At 32.2% G+C, this 18,227-nt stretch overlaps 1 protein-coding gene across 1 annotated transcript in view; it reads right to left on the bottom strand.

Annotated features, from left to right (window-relative positions):
* Nucleotides 1–356: 356 nt before the first annotated feature.
* The window catches only part of LOC149166099 (CEN-like protein 1), a 51,706-nt gene continuing 33,835 nt past the window's right edge, over nucleotides 357–18,227 (bottom strand). Inside the window, exons 2-4 of the mRNA XM_089430044.1 lie at nucleotides 1,362–1,423; nucleotides 915–955; nucleotides 357–619 (exon numbers count right to left, since the gene is read on the bottom strand). Of these exons, the coding sequence (XP_089286170.1) occupies nucleotides 357–619; nucleotides 915–955; nucleotides 1,362–1,423 (366 nt within the window). The remainder of the gene's footprint in view (nucleotides 620–914; nucleotides 956–1,361; nucleotides 1,424–18,227) is intronic.

The raw sequence follows: 18,227 nt of genomic DNA, 5'->3' as shown, positions 1-18,227 counted from the left end.
AAAAATCATGTTATTTGCTTCACTGTTAATGTTACTAAAGTTACTATTTCATCATTTTAACTCTTGGATTTTTAAATGAGGAATTAATAAAGTGGATTAAAAAATTTGGTACCACTTAAAATATAATGATAATAGTTTGGAAATTAACTAATATTTAAGCGTTTTGATTTAATGTAAAACCTATGTCAACATAATATCAAAATCTTGACCCATGTTCAATTCCACTAAGTTCAATTACCCTACCTGTTTTGGTGTAACTAAAACCACAACATTAACAAATACTTAGTTATTACACGATAAAGTTATTAGTTATTTCACAAAGTAATGGAATTTTATACACAAGTTATTTCACAAAGTCATGGAATTTTATTTGTATAGAAGCAACAAGAGACTGGAATTACAATATTATTAGCTATTTTCTCTCTTTGAGCATTGAAATAAACAGTAGAAACTGGTAATCCAAGACCATTGCGATCAGAAAAATCTCTGGTACTAAAGTTTCGGTGCGATCTAGGAGGGACCACGACTGTTTGTTGTCCTGTCTGCTTCAACAAAACAAATACATACCTGTGAATCCCAATCATAGGCCTTGGAAGCTCGTAACTCATTAGTTGTCTTCCTGAAACCCATAAAAACATTTACTAAAAGCCACAAATCTATGTAATCATTAAACTAAGATAATTTTACATTAGTTATTACAACAATCCTGCAGTTTCCAAACTCATAAATTAAATGTCATAATGAATTAGCAAGAAATAAGAAAATCCACAAATCTATGTAATCATTAAACAAAGATAATTTTACAATAGTTATTACAACAATCTTGCAATTTTCAAATGATTTTGAATTTTATTACAATGATTATGGTTTCATAGGAAAACAAATTGAAAAGAACATTGTGTTTCAGCTACTACCAAAAGATGTCATTGTTGTAGCAGGAATGTCAATAACAATCCTGCACATGACATAAAGTTTCAAAGATACGTAAGGTCAACATGACATGATGTTTAGTCCATAGAGCTTGTGTATATTGGTGCTGTGGCCACAAATTTGCATGGACGACAATTTTTTTTTTGACAGAAATTACTAAAAAGAATTTAACAAATCAAAAGGTTTGAGGTTGGAGTTTTTGAAGTATTTTTTGATGGGTAAGTGGATTTAGCACCATCAAGAACTTTGGTTACCCAAAATCTTGAAATTTAACAACTGTAACTGCAGATTTTCAAAAATTTCTACCAAATTTGATCATAATCTTGAAACAGTTACCATAATTTTTGAAACCAATTTGTGAATTTTAAACCTTGATCAGTGTATTGAACTATAAATTTTATTGCCTAGTTGCAGAGAATATGAATAAATACCAGTGTAAATACTCGCGTGTGATAGGGTTGCTAGGAGTAGGAGCATCCAGATTTGTCATAATCTAAAAACACAGAGTTAGTATTATCATTTTTTAATCTAAAGCAAGGAAGATTCCAAGCCTTTTAGAATAAAAAAGCAACTAGACTGAGATTCGAAGTAGCTTTTAGATAGTTAGGAGTTCTATATAATTTAATTGATAAGAGATTACTCGGTCATACTATTTGTTCCTTGAATTTATTTTCTCCCTAGAAACATTTCAAATTTATTATGAAGGCATAGATAGCACGATAAGAAATTCATATTGATGTTGTGGTCAGAACTGAAATTATTATAAATTATATCTATTAGAACTCAAATTAATGTATATGATATCTATCAAATATATTGGAATCTATTATGAGCATTATTTTGAGAAATCGTCCAAGAACAACTTGGATGATTCTAATGAAAACAATCTGGATGACTCTGGTGATTACTCGATTAGTGAAGAACAACTTGGATGATTCCAATGAAAACAATTTGGATGACTCTGGTGATTACTCTAATAGTGAATGAATAGACGAATAGTCATTTATCTCTTAAATGATTTCATTGTAGATATGATAAACATAACAAAGCTAAACCTTCAGCCTTCCTCTTCCTTTGTCGTATCTAGGCATATTTTGTTTATTGCAAAGGATGTTTATTAAATGTTTTGATAATGGAAAACCTTTAGATATTGAGATTGTAGTATAATGATTAAACGACTTTAGATACTGAGATCCTAGTATAATGATTAAAGGACTGCTTTGATGAAGTTTTGTTATTCTAATAAAAAAATTATTGAAAACTCTTTAGATATAGAGATCCTAGTACAATGATTAAACAACAATCTTGATGAATAATTAAATATAGAGATCCTAGTACAATGATTAAATGACAATTTCCATGAAAGTTTATTATTCCACACATAGAAATATCTCGATTACATATGCATGAAATTAAAAAAAATTGGAATGAAAGATTTGAATGTAAGTAATTTATATAATTCTAAAGTCCAACATCTTCAAATAAAAAAAATATATAACAATTTGAATTTAAATATATAAATTAATATAAATTTATAATAAGGTTTATATAGTAGTTAGTAGGTGTCACTTAATTTAAATATATTTTAATTAAAATAAAAAAATAATAAAGACAGTTTTTATCACAAAAATAAAAAAAACTAATAAAACACTTTATTGTTAAATGTCATCACCAAAAATTAAAAAATATGACTAATTAATATTGTGTTTATATTAATCTACACTTTAATATATATATTTAGGTGTTTTATATTTTATTAATATATATAATTTTCTATAATTGAATTTATTAAAATATGTTAAACTGGTTAAAGAGTGAATATATATATATATATATATATATATATATAGATATATATATATATATATATATATATATATATATATATATATATATATATATATATATATATATATATATATATATATATATATATATATATATATATGGGTATGATGTGTAGATATAAACTAAAACATTCAATTTAAAAAAACATACACATAATGTTAATATTTTTAAGTATTTTTAATGAAATATGCTGAGCGTTATAAAAAAAAATTTAATTAATTCTTTAATTTGAATTGAAATTATATTTATATTTTTATAGGGTAGTGTGAGTCTTTTTTGTTTGTTTTTAAAATAGATATTATTTTTTTTAACAATCTTTAAAAAATTAAATAGAAATTTTAAATTTTAAATTTGGTTTTACTGGCATTTTTTAAAAATGTTGAAAATTGACCCTAAAAAAAATCCATCATTCAAGTATCAACACTTTTCATTTTCAGGGTATTTTTTGCACAATTTTTCCACAAAAAAATCATTTTCATTTCCATTTTTAAAACATGTTCAAAATTGACCGTTAAAAAAAACCATCGTCCTAGTGTACACATTTTTCATTTTTAGCACTGGTTTTCATGTCTTTTCAGGGTTTTTGGGCAAGAGTTCCCATTTTGAGTTTATAGTTCCCGTTTCAAAGTTTACATTTTTTATTTTCATTGTAGCCCCTTATTTTTGTTTTTGTGCCCATGTTTTCTCCATATTTCTATTATTGTGCCCCATATAAGCCCACCAATATTATTGTTGTGCCCTTACATTATTATTGTTTTGTCGACTCTAATTATATTGTGATCCCTTAGACTCCTATTTATAGAAAGCAGGACTTGTCATTTGTATCATCCAAAAATTGTTCATTTGTGTAATTTAAAGGAGAATTCCCTCTTGAAGAGACTACTTTTGAAGTTGTTGATCTATCTAATTCTTTTATTTTGTGAGCTGGTTGCATAACAATTGGCATCAAAGCTTTGGATTCTAGGGTTTCACTTCTTCAAATAAGACATCATGGAATGTTTTCTATAATGTCATTTCTACGAAACTTCAGAAGCTGAAATTAAAACCCATTTGATCCGTGATCGTGAGGAACCTCAGGACCAAATTTTAGAGCTTTTGTCACTAAATTTTTAGATATATGAACTGAGGAAGTTAGGGTTTTTTAGATTCCAAAATTCTATTTCAAATAGGTCATCTTGGGAAAATCATTATAACTTTTTCTTTGTGCATTAGATTAAAATTTCATAAACAGTAACATAAATAGAACAGACTATAGTTTTTTTTGTATCATTTTCAGGTCCGAAGGTCGAAAAAGTGTCACCTAGCACTTCTTACAAGTTCTCTCTACTGAACTAGTCTATAATCAGGTCATCGTGGGATATGTTACATAACTCTTTCTTGGAGAATCAAATCTACATTGGACTTGTGGGGTTGGAAAGAGGACGTAGAGGGATATCACAGGAAGAAATTTCAGACTATGTAGATATGAAATTACATATATACAACAGATTCAATATCGAGGTCCTATAAAGAGAAAAAGGGTGTGTAGTCTTTTAAAAAAACTGCATAAGTTTGGTTTTATTTTTTTTTTAAGTGATTCGAAGAGCAAAATGAAGCCTATTTATCATTAATTTATGCCTCAAAGAAAGAAAATGGAAACACCTGGTAAGCAACCTGAAATCTCTAGCATGGCTCATGAAGGAGAGGAATAAATGCAACATGATATATCAAAATTATGTGACCAAGTGCAACAAATTTCACTCTCACAAAAAGTAACAGAAGCTAAGATGGATGGTTTAAAGAAAGGCATGGAAGCTAAGACGAATGGAGTCGAGGCTAAGATGGATGGCGTGGAATTTAAGATGAATGGAGTGGAAGCTAAGATGGGTGGCATGGAAGCTAAGATGGATGGTTTATAAGTAATCATTGAATATTTGAAGAAAGACATGGAAGGTTTGAATGTAGGTTTGGCAAAGTTGCTACAAGAAATGCTTCCAAATGGAAAAAAGGTAGTAGACGAAACTCATGATGAGAACAAAATAAATGTTAGTCATGATTTCATAAACTCTAATGTTGGACTGAAGACCCAACATGTTCCAAAGATTGATAAGAGGAAGTTTCATGGCAATGATAAATCTTTTTGCTTTATAAATGCAAATGCTAATCTTTCATTGATCTATGGTAGGGGTGACATGTGTGGAGCAAGAGGGTTAAAATGGTCTTGATGGCATGGAGATCAAGTAGAGGCCTAATCCCAGCTTCAATGATGAATTTTATCAATTCAGGCTCAAAATAGGCTTTCCTATAGGAATGCTACAATGATTTCTTACAGATCCCTTGATTTACTACTGGATGTTACAGATTTATTGTACAAAATTACAATTAATTGAATGACCAAGTAAATCAAATCCAAATTGTATGGGACAATTTTTCTTATTAACTAGGATGTCTTAGGTTCCCATTCCAATTGGAATCACTCAAAAATACCTATGTTAACCCATGCTAAAAAATAAAAAAACATTACAAGTCGAAAATCTAGAAATTCGAGAACTAATGAGTTAATAAATCTAAAAAATGACTGATCTAATAAAGTGAAAATGTAGTGGGGTTATTTCTGTTATGAACTAGGATGTTTTTGTGATCTAATGCAAGTGGAACCAACATGAATGAAGCTCGTTAGCATGCTCTAAAAAATAGCAGAATTTTATTGTTCTTTTCCAAAAAGGAGTTTCACAAATCTAGATTTGGGAATAAGAAAGCGAATCCAAGTAGCTCAATGATTACTATGAACTTCCAAATATTTTCCAAAGATTATATAATGCTTGTGATCCTGCAAAAGAAATTACATTAACGATTTAACCTTAAACAAGAAATCATTAATACTAAATGCAGAAGTAGAAAGAAATAAAAACAAGAGATGCATGTGAATAAGAAGTGAAAATAAGGAAAGAAAATGATATAAAAGGGCTCTGAGGTTCCTCGGATGGCCAAGCCCAAGGAAACTTAGAGACCTATGGAGGAAAAAAAGTTTTATAAGCTGAACATGACACCAGTCCTCACTATTCCATCAATACGATTACATTCCTACAAGAAAATGCAATCGAGATGCAGAAATACTAGTTCTCTCCACAAGGGGACTAATGAAAATCTATCCCTAGAGGAAAATTCGACTTGGTACTTATACACAATGATTAGGAATCATTCCCCATGAATGGAGGAATATTTCCCCACCAAAATCCCTTGATTAGTGGATTTGGTCCCCAATACTAGGAATTTGCATTAAATGGCAGGGAACACATTCCTATATTTTCTCAATCATTGGAGTTTCACAATCTGTGCCATAATTCCATAATATCTTGTTGATTTATTATTAATTATTGATACTCCTGTAGTATGGAACAAGCCCCTAAATTATCTACTCCTCCAAATCTTCATAATCTGCCCAATATTCTCATAATATTCCACAAAAATAAATAATATTAGGCACAAATATCCAATTATTCATAAACCTTCCTAATGAATATATTAAAGTTAAAAATAAATTATCTAACGTAGAAAGAGAGGTTTAATGTGCTGAAGGATGGTCATAGGCCTTAAATTATTGTTTAATTTCGAGGCATGGGCCTTAATTTATGTCTAATTTAGAGGCTCATCAACAATTTTTATGGAATAAATGATAACACATTATGAGGATGCAAAAAGCAACACCTTCTTTAGCCCAAAAACATATTTGTGAAAAGAAACATCACTGTTTCTTGAGACCATTAGCTTTGCCTTCTTCCCCTTATTCAATATGGGTTCTTGAATATATTTCAGTTTGGAAAGATCTTCCACACCCATATCAACATTCTGCTACCTTGTTCTTCCATTTGGAGACCTCTAACACCTTCAAAATGCATTTATATGAGAACTAGGACATTTTGTAGTAATTCCTGTCAAAACTATAGGAAACCTTGTTAAAACTACAAGAAACCAATTTTGAGCATAAATGATAGTCTGAGGTTAGGGTAGACCCTAAAATTGACTCCCGTGGCTTTCTCCCATTTTTAGGCCTTGGAAAAAAGCTAGAAAGAGATTGAAGACCTCTTGGAAAACATCTTTTCATAACTGAAGTTTGAGTTTTCTTTTGATGGTGAATGCCTCATTTCCTTTTCTTGTCTTCCTCTTCTCTCTTGTGGCCTAGAGGACTACCTAATGGCCTTGGAGTTCTCTGAAAAATCTCTGCCATCTTGGGGTTTAGCATAATTTGTTCATTTATTCCTTCTTGTAGCAACATTCTGCCTTCTTCTAGTATCCATTCCTCCTCTTTCAGGGTCTTCTAACTGTATGGGAGTGATAAGAAATGATGAAGAGAGATTAGATGATGATGCTAGGGCTCAAAGGGAGTAATGTAGGCTTGTGAAAATGGAGAGGATTTTCTGTTTGTTTTTTTTTTTTTCAAGAATGAAATGGGATGGATGAATGATGAATAAATAGTGAATATGAAGTGGATGGAGGGCTTGGAGTGTTGTGCTAACTTGGTCTTGCAAAATTTCTTCTTTTAACTATTTTCCCCATTCCTTGAAATCATCATCCTTCATAATTTGACTTTTCAACATTTCATGAGTGAAGGAGTGAGTTGCAATTAACTAGTTGAAGGTGGTTGAGACTGCTGACCCATCCTTAACTTATAAAACCTCATATCTCATGCATTGACAACAAATTTCTAACTATAATATGCTCAAGAGAAGAGGTCAAGAATATTGCATACATGTACCTACCTGATGGCCTTCCTGTAGATGTTGTTTCCTGAAGAGCGAAATCATTTCTTGTATTTGTTGCATGTGTTTTTCTCTTTTTTCTCTGATGTTGTTCCTTGATGTGCAGGTACTAGATGGTGATGTTGATGAATCCTCACTATGCTGGTGGGTTCCCTCTTGTTAAATCCCCCTGTCATGTTTCCCTAATGGATGTGGAGGGTGTTATATGCCTCCTTATCAAATTTAATGGATGAGGAATTTTAGATGAAGATTCTATGTATACAATTCCCCTAGACTACAATCTTTTTCAACACAATAAAAGGATTTTCTATATTCTTTTCACTTGGAAAAATGTGGGAAATTTCAGCGCCTACCTCCTTATCACTTTATAATGAAGCCAACCTATATTTCTCCCTTTTAAAACTGCACACTGCCAATCATGTACGTGTTGTTCTGTATCTTGTAGGATCTCTTGTAGGATCCTGTAGGTTTATAGGACAACCTTTTGTAGTCGACTTGTTTTGTCGATATCTCCCAAACGGTAGAATGCATTAACTTGAAACTTTCTAAGCATGTTTCCATAATCATTATGCACCTCCCCATAAAAGAAATTTGGTCAATGGATGCACAGATCTTGAGAAAAACTAAACATGGCTGAAGGTAATGGAGGTTGATTTCTTGGAAACCATGCACTAGAATGTACCGAAATTTCTTGGGCATGTTACCATCATCCATATGTATCTCCCTATGAAATAGATATTTAAATGGATGCATGGATATCGAGAAAATGCAAAAATGGCTATAGGCGATGGAGGCTGATTTCTCGAAAACTGTGCTCTAGAATTTGTTGAAATTTCTTGATCATGTTACCATCATCAATATGCATCTACCCCTGAAACATCTTCGAAAATGGATGCAAATTTTTGCTTTATGTATTTTTGTCTCATGTAGTAAAACAGAGCATCCTATAGTTTTTTAGGATAGTAAGCAAACTGAATGGTAGATGCTCGTGAATGATGGGTGTATGGTGAAAATAAATGAGGGCGATGGATTGGAATGGCCTTGGCCTTGTTGGAGCATTTGAGAAAAAGAGGAGAAAGTCAAAATTTGATTTCTTTTGACTAAGCTTGACCAAATTTTCTTTTGGTACTAACTTGTTTTCGTTGCTTGCAATGTTGGAGAGTACATGCATTCATTAGAGTGATACATGAAGAATATATATATATATATATATATATATATATATATATATATATATATATATATATATATATATATATATATATATATATATATATATATATATATATATATATATATATATATATATATATTTCCTTTTCTTTTTTCTTTTAGGCCTACTAGCTGCCTTAAGGAGGTTTCCAACTAGTAGCTCTGCCTAGGCACCTCAAAGGAGGTTTTCACCAAGGATCTTTTCTTTTTTCCTCCTTTTGTCTTTTTTCCCAACCCATTGACACCTCTTGGAGGTTTTTAATGAATGAGAGAATCTGAGGTGCCTCTAAGGAGGTTTTCACCTAAGTTTTTTTTATTTTTCTCTTATTTTTCATTTTTTTTCTTACCCTACCTTATTTGAAAAACAAAATCACTTTCAAGTATAACAATACTTCCAATGGAGCCATGTGCACATCAATATGACAGAAAAAATGATGTGTAGGCTTGAAATGTATGCTTTGACATGTACCTAGATTTGAGGGACCAAATGATTTTACCTTGATTATATCAAGCATAATTGAAGAAGAGAGTATTGTTGCAAGTTAGTGACTATCTGGAACCATATTTCGATATAGTTGTGATACCTCTGGTCCACTTGCTGATTTGGGCCATGTTGGATGTCTTCTTCTCTCATGACCTTCAAGCCTTCCTCTTTTTTTTGATTGATCTCTTGAATAAATGGAGGATTTGATGGTAACCATGAGGGAGCTCTCTCGATCTTTGATTTTGATGTATTCTCTTCATCAAGTGTATCCCATGATTCGATGTTATTCACATTTGAATCTTTTTCTTTTGGATGTGGTACTTCAATGGTATCAAGATAATCTCTTTTTTGAAATACTTTTCCTAAGCTATGGTGAATACCATTGATATCAAGAGGATATGTTTGGAAGTGTTGTACCTTAGCATTGTAAGTGGGCTAAGCTACTTCAATGTGTGGGTTTGGAAATGGTGGTATAGGTAGTTGAGTGGGAGTGTATGTTTGTGATGGATGTGGTTCGGGTTGTGGTTGTGGAGGAGATGAATGGTAGGGATAACATGGAGTTGGGTATGGAGGATATTGAGGAAAATATTGAGGATATTGTGGATGGCTCCCATAAGTTCCTTGTCAACCTTGTTGCCAAGATCGGTTTTGGGGTTGAAATGGCCAATGTTGCTAAAGAAAAGGTGTGTTCCAATTACTTTGAGGTGGATATGCATAACCTTGAAATTGTGAATTAGTCTCTTGCATCATATCAGGTTGAATAGGCTACCATGGTCCTCTTGGAGCTACATAATATAGCTGCATTGGTGATTGACTTTCTCCATTGTCCTCTTGGTAAACTTCCTTCAACCTTGGTAATGATGGAAAATGTTTAACATCATGTGATTCTGCAAAACAAATATCAGCATTTTCTTTTCCTTCATCTCACATTCTTAACATTTCTACTTGTTTTGTTAGATTGCTAAGAATTTCTGTTTTAAAATCATCGAACAAAATTCCAAGTTTAACTTGACTTACCAATCTTGATGTTGATTTACCTACTCTTGCTTTTCCTCTTGATATGTGTTTGCATGGTTCACAAATTTCCTCAAATGATAATTGATATACATCACCTCTACTGATGAGATTAAGGATATCAATCCATTCATCCCTAATTGCTCTAACTAAGAGGGTTTTTATTATGTCAGATCCTAAATGATGTAGTTTTTCCCTCTTAACATTATACATGAACCTATCTATTAGATCCTCTAGACTTTAATATTCCCTTGGACTCATTCTAAATATTACTTCTTTAAGATCATGATCTTTATATTTCTCTAGAAATATCTTTTGTATATCATTCCATGATATTATTGAATTAGTCCTTAAACTCATGAACCATTTAAGAGATCTATCGTTCAATGTTGCCGGAAACAATCTCAATTTTTCAGTTTTTAATATGTAATCATAATATCTACAAACAATTCCAAATTCAAAGAGAAAGTTTTCTAGATCCTCTGACCTTAGACCATGAAATTTTGGAAGAAACGATGGAAGGATATTCTTCATGTGCACATTACCATTAGTATCTTGAATGGGAAATCCGAGAGGATCTACCTCATTGTCATCATCTCCATCCATTTATTCTACATTGTTTTCCATCTCCTTCTTCTTCTACCTGTAGGAGTGGATGGTGATATGGCTCTTACTGCAACATGTGATCAAATGGCGGGTGGGTTGGTGTTGGAGATATTTTTTTTGCTTTATTGAATGAAAACACTAATGCAATGAACTTTTCTATTTTTGAAATGAAATATGCCTAATGCAATTATTTTTTTCATTTTTGTAAAAAGTAAAAAGAAATGAATCAACTAGGGAAGAAAACAATGCATACTTTGACACCTCCCTGGCAATGACGCCAAAAAGTGATGAGCCTTGGTATTGCAACAAGAATGATGCAACTCCCAAGGCTACCAACTTTAATTATCAACCTAGGGTTCGTACAAACTTAAGAGGTATCGACACTATATGTGTAGCATACAATGTGTCCTTCCTTTGTTGTCATTATGTAATGGAGTACATGTACTGAAGTCAAATCCTAAAGTAAATGAAAAATATGAAATTTTCGAAATGGAACCTTAACCTATTGCGAGAAAGAAAGTACAAGGAAAGAAACCGATTCTAATTGCATAAATATCATGAACTAAATGTAAAAGAAACATAGCTTAACCCTATTTATCACATGTTATGATTTAAACTAACTGAGCATGAAATATGACCTAGAGAGTACTAACTACTGTGTGCATGTGTAAATATCAAAAAAATCATTTTTTTAAATATTTTTTCTTTATAAATGCAAATGATAATATTTCCTTGATCATTGGCAGGGGAGACAAGTGTGGAGCAAGAGGGTTAAAATGGTATAGATGGCATGCAGGTCAAGTAGAGGTGTAATCCTAGCTTCAATGATGATTTTTCTCAATTCTAGCTCAAAATAGGCTTTCCTACATGATGCTACTCTGATTTCCTACAAGATCCCCTGATTTACTACAGGATGTTACAGATTTACTGTACGAAATTACAATTCATTGAATGACCAAGAAAATCAAATCCAAATTGGATGGGAAAATAATTGTTATAAATAGGATGTCTTAGGTCCCCATTACAAGTGGAATCACTCAAAAACACCTCTGTTAACCCATTCTAAAAAATAGAAAAACATTACTAGTCGAAAATCTAGAAATTCGTGAACTAGTGAGCTAGTAAATCTAAAAAATGCTTGATCTAATCAAGTGAAAATATAGTTGGTAATTTTTGTTATGAGCTAGAATTTTTTTTTGATCTAACACAAGTGGAACCAACTTTATTGAAGCTCATTAGCATGATCTAAAAAATATCATAAATTTACTATTATTTGCCACAAAGGAGTTCCGGAAATCTAGATTTGGGAATAAGAAAGTGAATCCAAGTAGCTCAATCATTTATATGACCTTCCAAATATTTTACAAGGATGAAATGATGCTATGATCCTACAAAATAACCTACATTAACTATTTAACTCAATCATACAACAAGAAAACATTAATGCTAAATGCAGAATTAGAAAGAAATAAAAACAAGAGATGCATGTGAATAAGAAGTGAAAAGAAGGAAAGAAAATGATACAAAAGGGCTTTGAGGCTCCTGGGATGGAAAATCCCAAGGAAACTCAGAGGCCTATGGAGGAGAACAAGATTTAGAAGCTTAACATGACACCAATCTTCATTATTCCATCAATACGATTACATCCTTGCGAGAAAATGCAATGGAGTTGTATAAATACGAGTTCTCTGCACAACGAGACTAATGAAAATATATCCCTAGAGGAAAATTTGACTTGTTACTTATACAAAATTATTAGGAATCAATCCCCATGAATCTTTCCCCACCAAAATCCCTTCATTGGTGGATCTGGTCCCCAATACTAGGAATCTGCATTAAATGACAAGGAACACATTCCTAGATTTTCTCAACGATTGGAGTTCCAGAATCTGTGACATAATTCCATAATATCTTGTTGATTTATTATTTATTATTGATCCTCCTGTAGTCAAGAACAAATCCCTAAATTATCTCCTCCTCCAAATCTTCATAATCTACCCAATATTCTCATAATATTCCACAAAAATAAATAATATTAGGCACAAATATCCAATTATTCATAAACCTTCCTAATGAATATATTTAATTTAAAAATAAATTATCTAATGCAGAAAGAGAGGTTTAATGTGCTGAGGAATGGTCATAGGCCTTAAATTATTGTTTAATTTAAAGGCATGGGCCTTAATTTATGTCTAATTTGGAGGCTCATCAACGGTTTTTACAGAATAAATGATAGCACATTATGAAGATGTAGAAAGAAACACCTTTTTTAGCCAATTGATAAATATCAAACAAAAGTGTTCAATTGTGGAGCACATTGAGGATTTCTAAAAATTGAATATAAGGGTAATATATATACCAGAGGAGCAAAGTATTGATATGTTCATAGGGACTTTAAAGGATAACATCCAACATGAGGTTCGCCTTTGGGAACTTGATTCATTGGAGAAGCCATTCAGGTTGGCAAGAAAGTCTGAAAGGAAAAGTATGGAAACAATGAAGCGTACCAATCACAACTATAAATATGGAAGTTTTGTTGCCCCTAATCTTCCACAACCTATAATGTTGACACTAAAACAATTAGAAGAAAAAAGAGCAAACAGACTTTGTTACAGTTGTAATTGAAAATACACTAAAGTTCATAAGTGTGCTGAGAAGAAATTATCTAACATAGATTGTGAAGAGGAAGAAGAAAAGGAACAAGAAACATCAAAAGAAGAGGATACACACCAAGAACAAACCCTAGAGAAAGAATAAATGAATCTGACCATATCCTGTAATGCATTGGCTAGAATTACCACTCCTCAAACTATCAAGATAGAAGGACATATCAAGAAGAAAACGTTAATAGTGTTGATTGATTGGGGGAGTACCCATAATTTTATTCATTGTAAGATAGCGAAGAAATTTAATTGCTTCCTATATCCAACACCAGAATGTCAAGTGGTGGTTGAAAATGGAGAAACCATCAATTTCTCTAGAAAGTTCCATAATATCAAGTTATCCATGGGAGGATATGTTTTGAATAGTCCAATGCTTTCCTTTCCAATGGGTGGTGTTTATGTTGTACTAGGAGTCCAATGGCTCAAATCTTTGGGCATGATAGCTTTTAATTTTCAAGAACTTTTCTTGAATTTTTTTTCAAAAGGAAAGGAAGTTAAATTAATTGTAGGGAAACCGAGAAAAATAATCACCTCTAACGGAATGAAAAATCTTCTAAAGAAAGAACAACGTAGCGTAATTGCAAAATTATCTTCACTATAGGTTCCCACATCGAAATCATCTATTTCTCCATATCTCCAAAAAGTCTTGGACAATCATTCTAAGGTATTCGAGACTCCCAAAGGCCTCCCACCTATTCGTGATCATGATTATGTTATTCCCTTGATTCTAGGAAGTGTTCCTCCAAACATTAGGGCTTACAGATATCCCTATGGCCAAAAGAGTGAAATTGAACATATGGCTGGAGAAATGCTAGAGGTTGGTATAATTTATCCTAATCAAAATTATTTCTCTATTCTAGCAGTATTGATGCATAAGAAGGATGGATCGTGACACACGTGTCCGAATTATAGGGAACTCAACAAGCTCATTATTAAAGATAAATTTACCATTCCTGTCTTTCATAAATTATTGGATGAATTACATGGAGAAATTTACTTCACCAAGTTGGACCTTTATTCAGGATATCATCAAATCAAAATGAAGACTAAAGACATTCCAAAAACAACATTTAGAACTCATGAGGGTCATTATGAATTTTTTGTCATGCCTTTTGGCCTTACCAATGCGCCTTCTACATTTCAAGGTTTGATGAATTCCATTTTCAAACCCTTCCTTAGAAAATTTTTGTTAGTATTTTTTAATGATAAAATAATCTACAACAAGTCTTGGAAGGATCATGTCCAACATGTTGATAGAGTGCTCAAAATGTTGGAGGAGAAACAATTATATGTTAAACCCTCCAAATGTTTCTTTGGAGTACAAGAGGTACAATATTTGGGTTATATTGTATCTCATGAAGGTGTTAAGGTAGACCCTAGAAAAATTAAAGATATTAAGGAATGGAAAATCCCCACATCCATAAAGCATCTGTGATGATCTCTTGGGTTAACAGGGTATTTTCACAAGTTTGTTCAGAATTATGGGAGAATAACAACACCTCTAATGAGATTACTAAAGAAATATGCATTTTCTTATACTCCAAAAGCAAAAAATCAATGTGCCAAGCACCGGTCTTAGCTACGCCATACTTCACAAAAACCTTTATTATGGAATGTGACGCCTCAGGAAATGGAATTGGTGTTATTTTAATGAAATAAGGAAGACCCATTTCTTTTGAAAGTAGTCGAATCAAAGGAAATTATTTACACAAAGCTATTTATCAGAAGGAAATGTTGGCAATACTACATGCACTTAACAAATGGCGACCTTACCTAATGGGAAGACACTTCAAGATAAAAACAGATCATGATAGTCTTAAATACCTTTTAAAACAAATTTTATCTTCAGAAGAGTAGCAAAAATGGGTTACAAAGATGTTGGGTTATGACTCTGAAATCATCTACAAAAAAGGGAAGTGAAATGTTGTCGAAGGTCCACTCTTAAGAAACGATGAGGATGTGGAAGCATTTATTTGTGCTATTTCTATTATCCAACAAGATTGGATAAATGATGCAAGGGATGAATGGAAGAATGACGAAGAAGTGTGGGAACTCATTCAAAATTTGCAGAAATATCCTAATATATCTGATAAATTTAGTTGGAAAGAGTATTTGTTATGGTACAAAGATTGCTTATACGTCTGTAATAATTCCCAACTCAAACAAATGATTCTTATGGAATTACACACTTGTCCCTTAGCAGGGCATTCAAGATTTTAAAAAACCTAGCATGGGGTTAAGCAAGATTTTTCTTGGGATGACCTTAAATATGATATTTAAAATTTCATGGAAAATTGTTTGGTTTGCCAACAAAATAAAGTTGAGACAATTAAGACCCTAAGTCTATTACAACCTTTATTCATTCCAAGTCAATGTTGGGATGTGGTTTCAATGGATTTTATCATAAGGTTACCCAAGACTGAAGGAAAGAGTGTCAGCATGGACTTACCAAGTATGAACAATTTTGTGCATTACCTCATCCATTTAAATCCAGTACAGTTGCTATTGCATTTATGGAAACAATTCAAAAGCTACAAGGAAAGATTATTGTAACTGATAGAGATCCTATTTTCACTAGAAATTTTTGGACATAATTATCTTCTTTTATGGGTTGTCAGTTAGCTCATAGCTCATCTTATCATCCTCAATTTGATGGGAAAACTATGATAGTGAAAAAATGTTTGGAAGGATATCTTTGTTTGTTTGTATCTGCTAAACATACACAATGGGTCAAATGGTTGCCTCTAGCCGAATGGTGGTATAACACTTCCTTCCATACTGCAGTAAAAATGACCCCATTTATGGCACTTTATGGATATCCTCCACCATCCATCACATCATATTTAAGATAATATTCTAAGTTTCAGGCAGTGGAAGATCACATCAAGCATCAACAAAAGGTTCTCAAACTCTTAAATGATAACTTGACTTTGGCACAAAATAGAATGAAAGAATAGGTAGATCAACATCACAGTGAAAGAAGTTTTGATGTAGGTGACTGGGTATTTCTACAGCTAAAACCATACAAACAAATGTCCTTCAAGCAAGCTAAGAAGGATAATAAATTATCACCAAATTATTATGGTTCGTACAAGGTGTTTCAAAATATTGGTACTATGGAATACACTTTATAACTTCCTGCATCTTCTCGAGTGCACCCAATTTTCCATGTTTAATGCCTAAAGAAGGTTATAGGTGACACACTCCCAGTTCAAACAATATTGCCAGAAATTGACAATGAAGGAAAAATCATATTGGAACCTGAAGCAGTCGATGAAACAAGAACTCGACAGCTACAAAAGTGATCAATTTTAGAGTATCTCATCAAGTGGAAGAACTTACTCGTTGAAGATTCCACATGGGAGGAAGAGAATTTTATACAAAAGCATGGAGAACTACTCAAGCATTTAGGACATCACTTTTTTGAAGGAGAGGGGAATGTTAGCTCCCTATAATAGTAGTGTATTCCCTTATTATTATTGTCAATGTAGCCCCTTATTGGTATTGTTCTACCCATGTTTTCCCCATATTGTTATGATTTTGCCCCCTAGAAGCCCACTATTGTTATTGTTGTGCCCTTACATTATTATTGTTTTGTTGGCTTTAATTATATTGTGTCCCCTTAGACTCCTATATATAGAAAGGAGGTATTTTTATTTTTATCATCCAAGAATTCTTCATTTGTGTAATGTAAAGGAGGTTGCCCCCTTGAAGAGGCTACTTTTGAAGTTGTTGATCTATCTCATTCTTCTATTTTGTGAGCTGGTTGCATAACATATTCCTCCATTGTTAGGCTAATATTCTGGCACTTCCTTGAGAAATTTATAGTTCCTCCATTTGCAACCATCACTTGACACTCTGATGCTATATATAGAAAGCAATTAAATTCCTTCAATACCTTACAATGAAAGAAATTATGGGTACTAGAATCAATCAACACAATTACCTTTTTCTTATTGATATATCATTCAATATTGAGATTTTGAGTGGTAATCCTTGCCAATGCATTAAAAATATGCTTTGATTCATTTCTTCTTTCTCTAGGGTTGGCTCCTATTGTATATCCTCTTATTTCAATGTTTTTTATTCCTTTTCTTCCTCTTGTTCACAATATATATAAAATAATTTATTTTCAGCACACTTATGACCTTTAATGTATTTTATACCATACCTTTAACAAAGCCCTTTTTCACTTTTACCTCTAGTTGTTGTGGTGTTAAACTTTTAGTTGGTGTTGGAATTATGTTCTATGTTTTCCTTGATGGAAACCATGTGGATAAAAATATTTTTTTTCCAAGAAATAGTTATTTTAGAATTCGTTAGAGGAAATATATATACACGCACAATCCTTTTGCATCAGAATGGAGTAATGGCTAGTTTAATTGTTGATGGGGCTAAAAATATTATAATTTTATTGCAGGAGGGCCATGAGATTGCATAGAGGAGTGCAATAATTTGGTCATGAGAACACACAAAGAAGCACAACATTTAATTTTTTTTTTTTAAACCCCAACAAAAGCCCATCACTAGACAACGCCAAAGATAAAATTTTAGGAAAATAAAATTAATTGATGCCATCGGGTTGAAGACTTTATCCCATAAGGAAAATAAGAGAACTTAGTAAGAATAGGTGAGCTGATTAGGATCAGGATAATATGTGAGCCTATCTAATCAAAATAGTGCTAAAAATGAGTAAAAATGTGGGTCAATTGCAAGATAAATAGTTGAGAG

Source organism: Pinus tabuliformis, chromosome 5_1 (genome assembly GCF_031772625.1).
Source record: "Pinus tabuliformis cultivar Carrire ecotype Pingquan chromosome 5_1, CPIR1, whole genome shotgun sequence".
Taxonomy (NCBI): domain Eukaryota; kingdom Viridiplantae; phylum Streptophyta; class Pinopsida; order Pinales; family Pinaceae; genus Pinus; species Pinus tabuliformis.
Note: the sequence above shows the minus strand (reverse complement) of the source record. Positions and strands in the feature narration are given on the sequence as shown.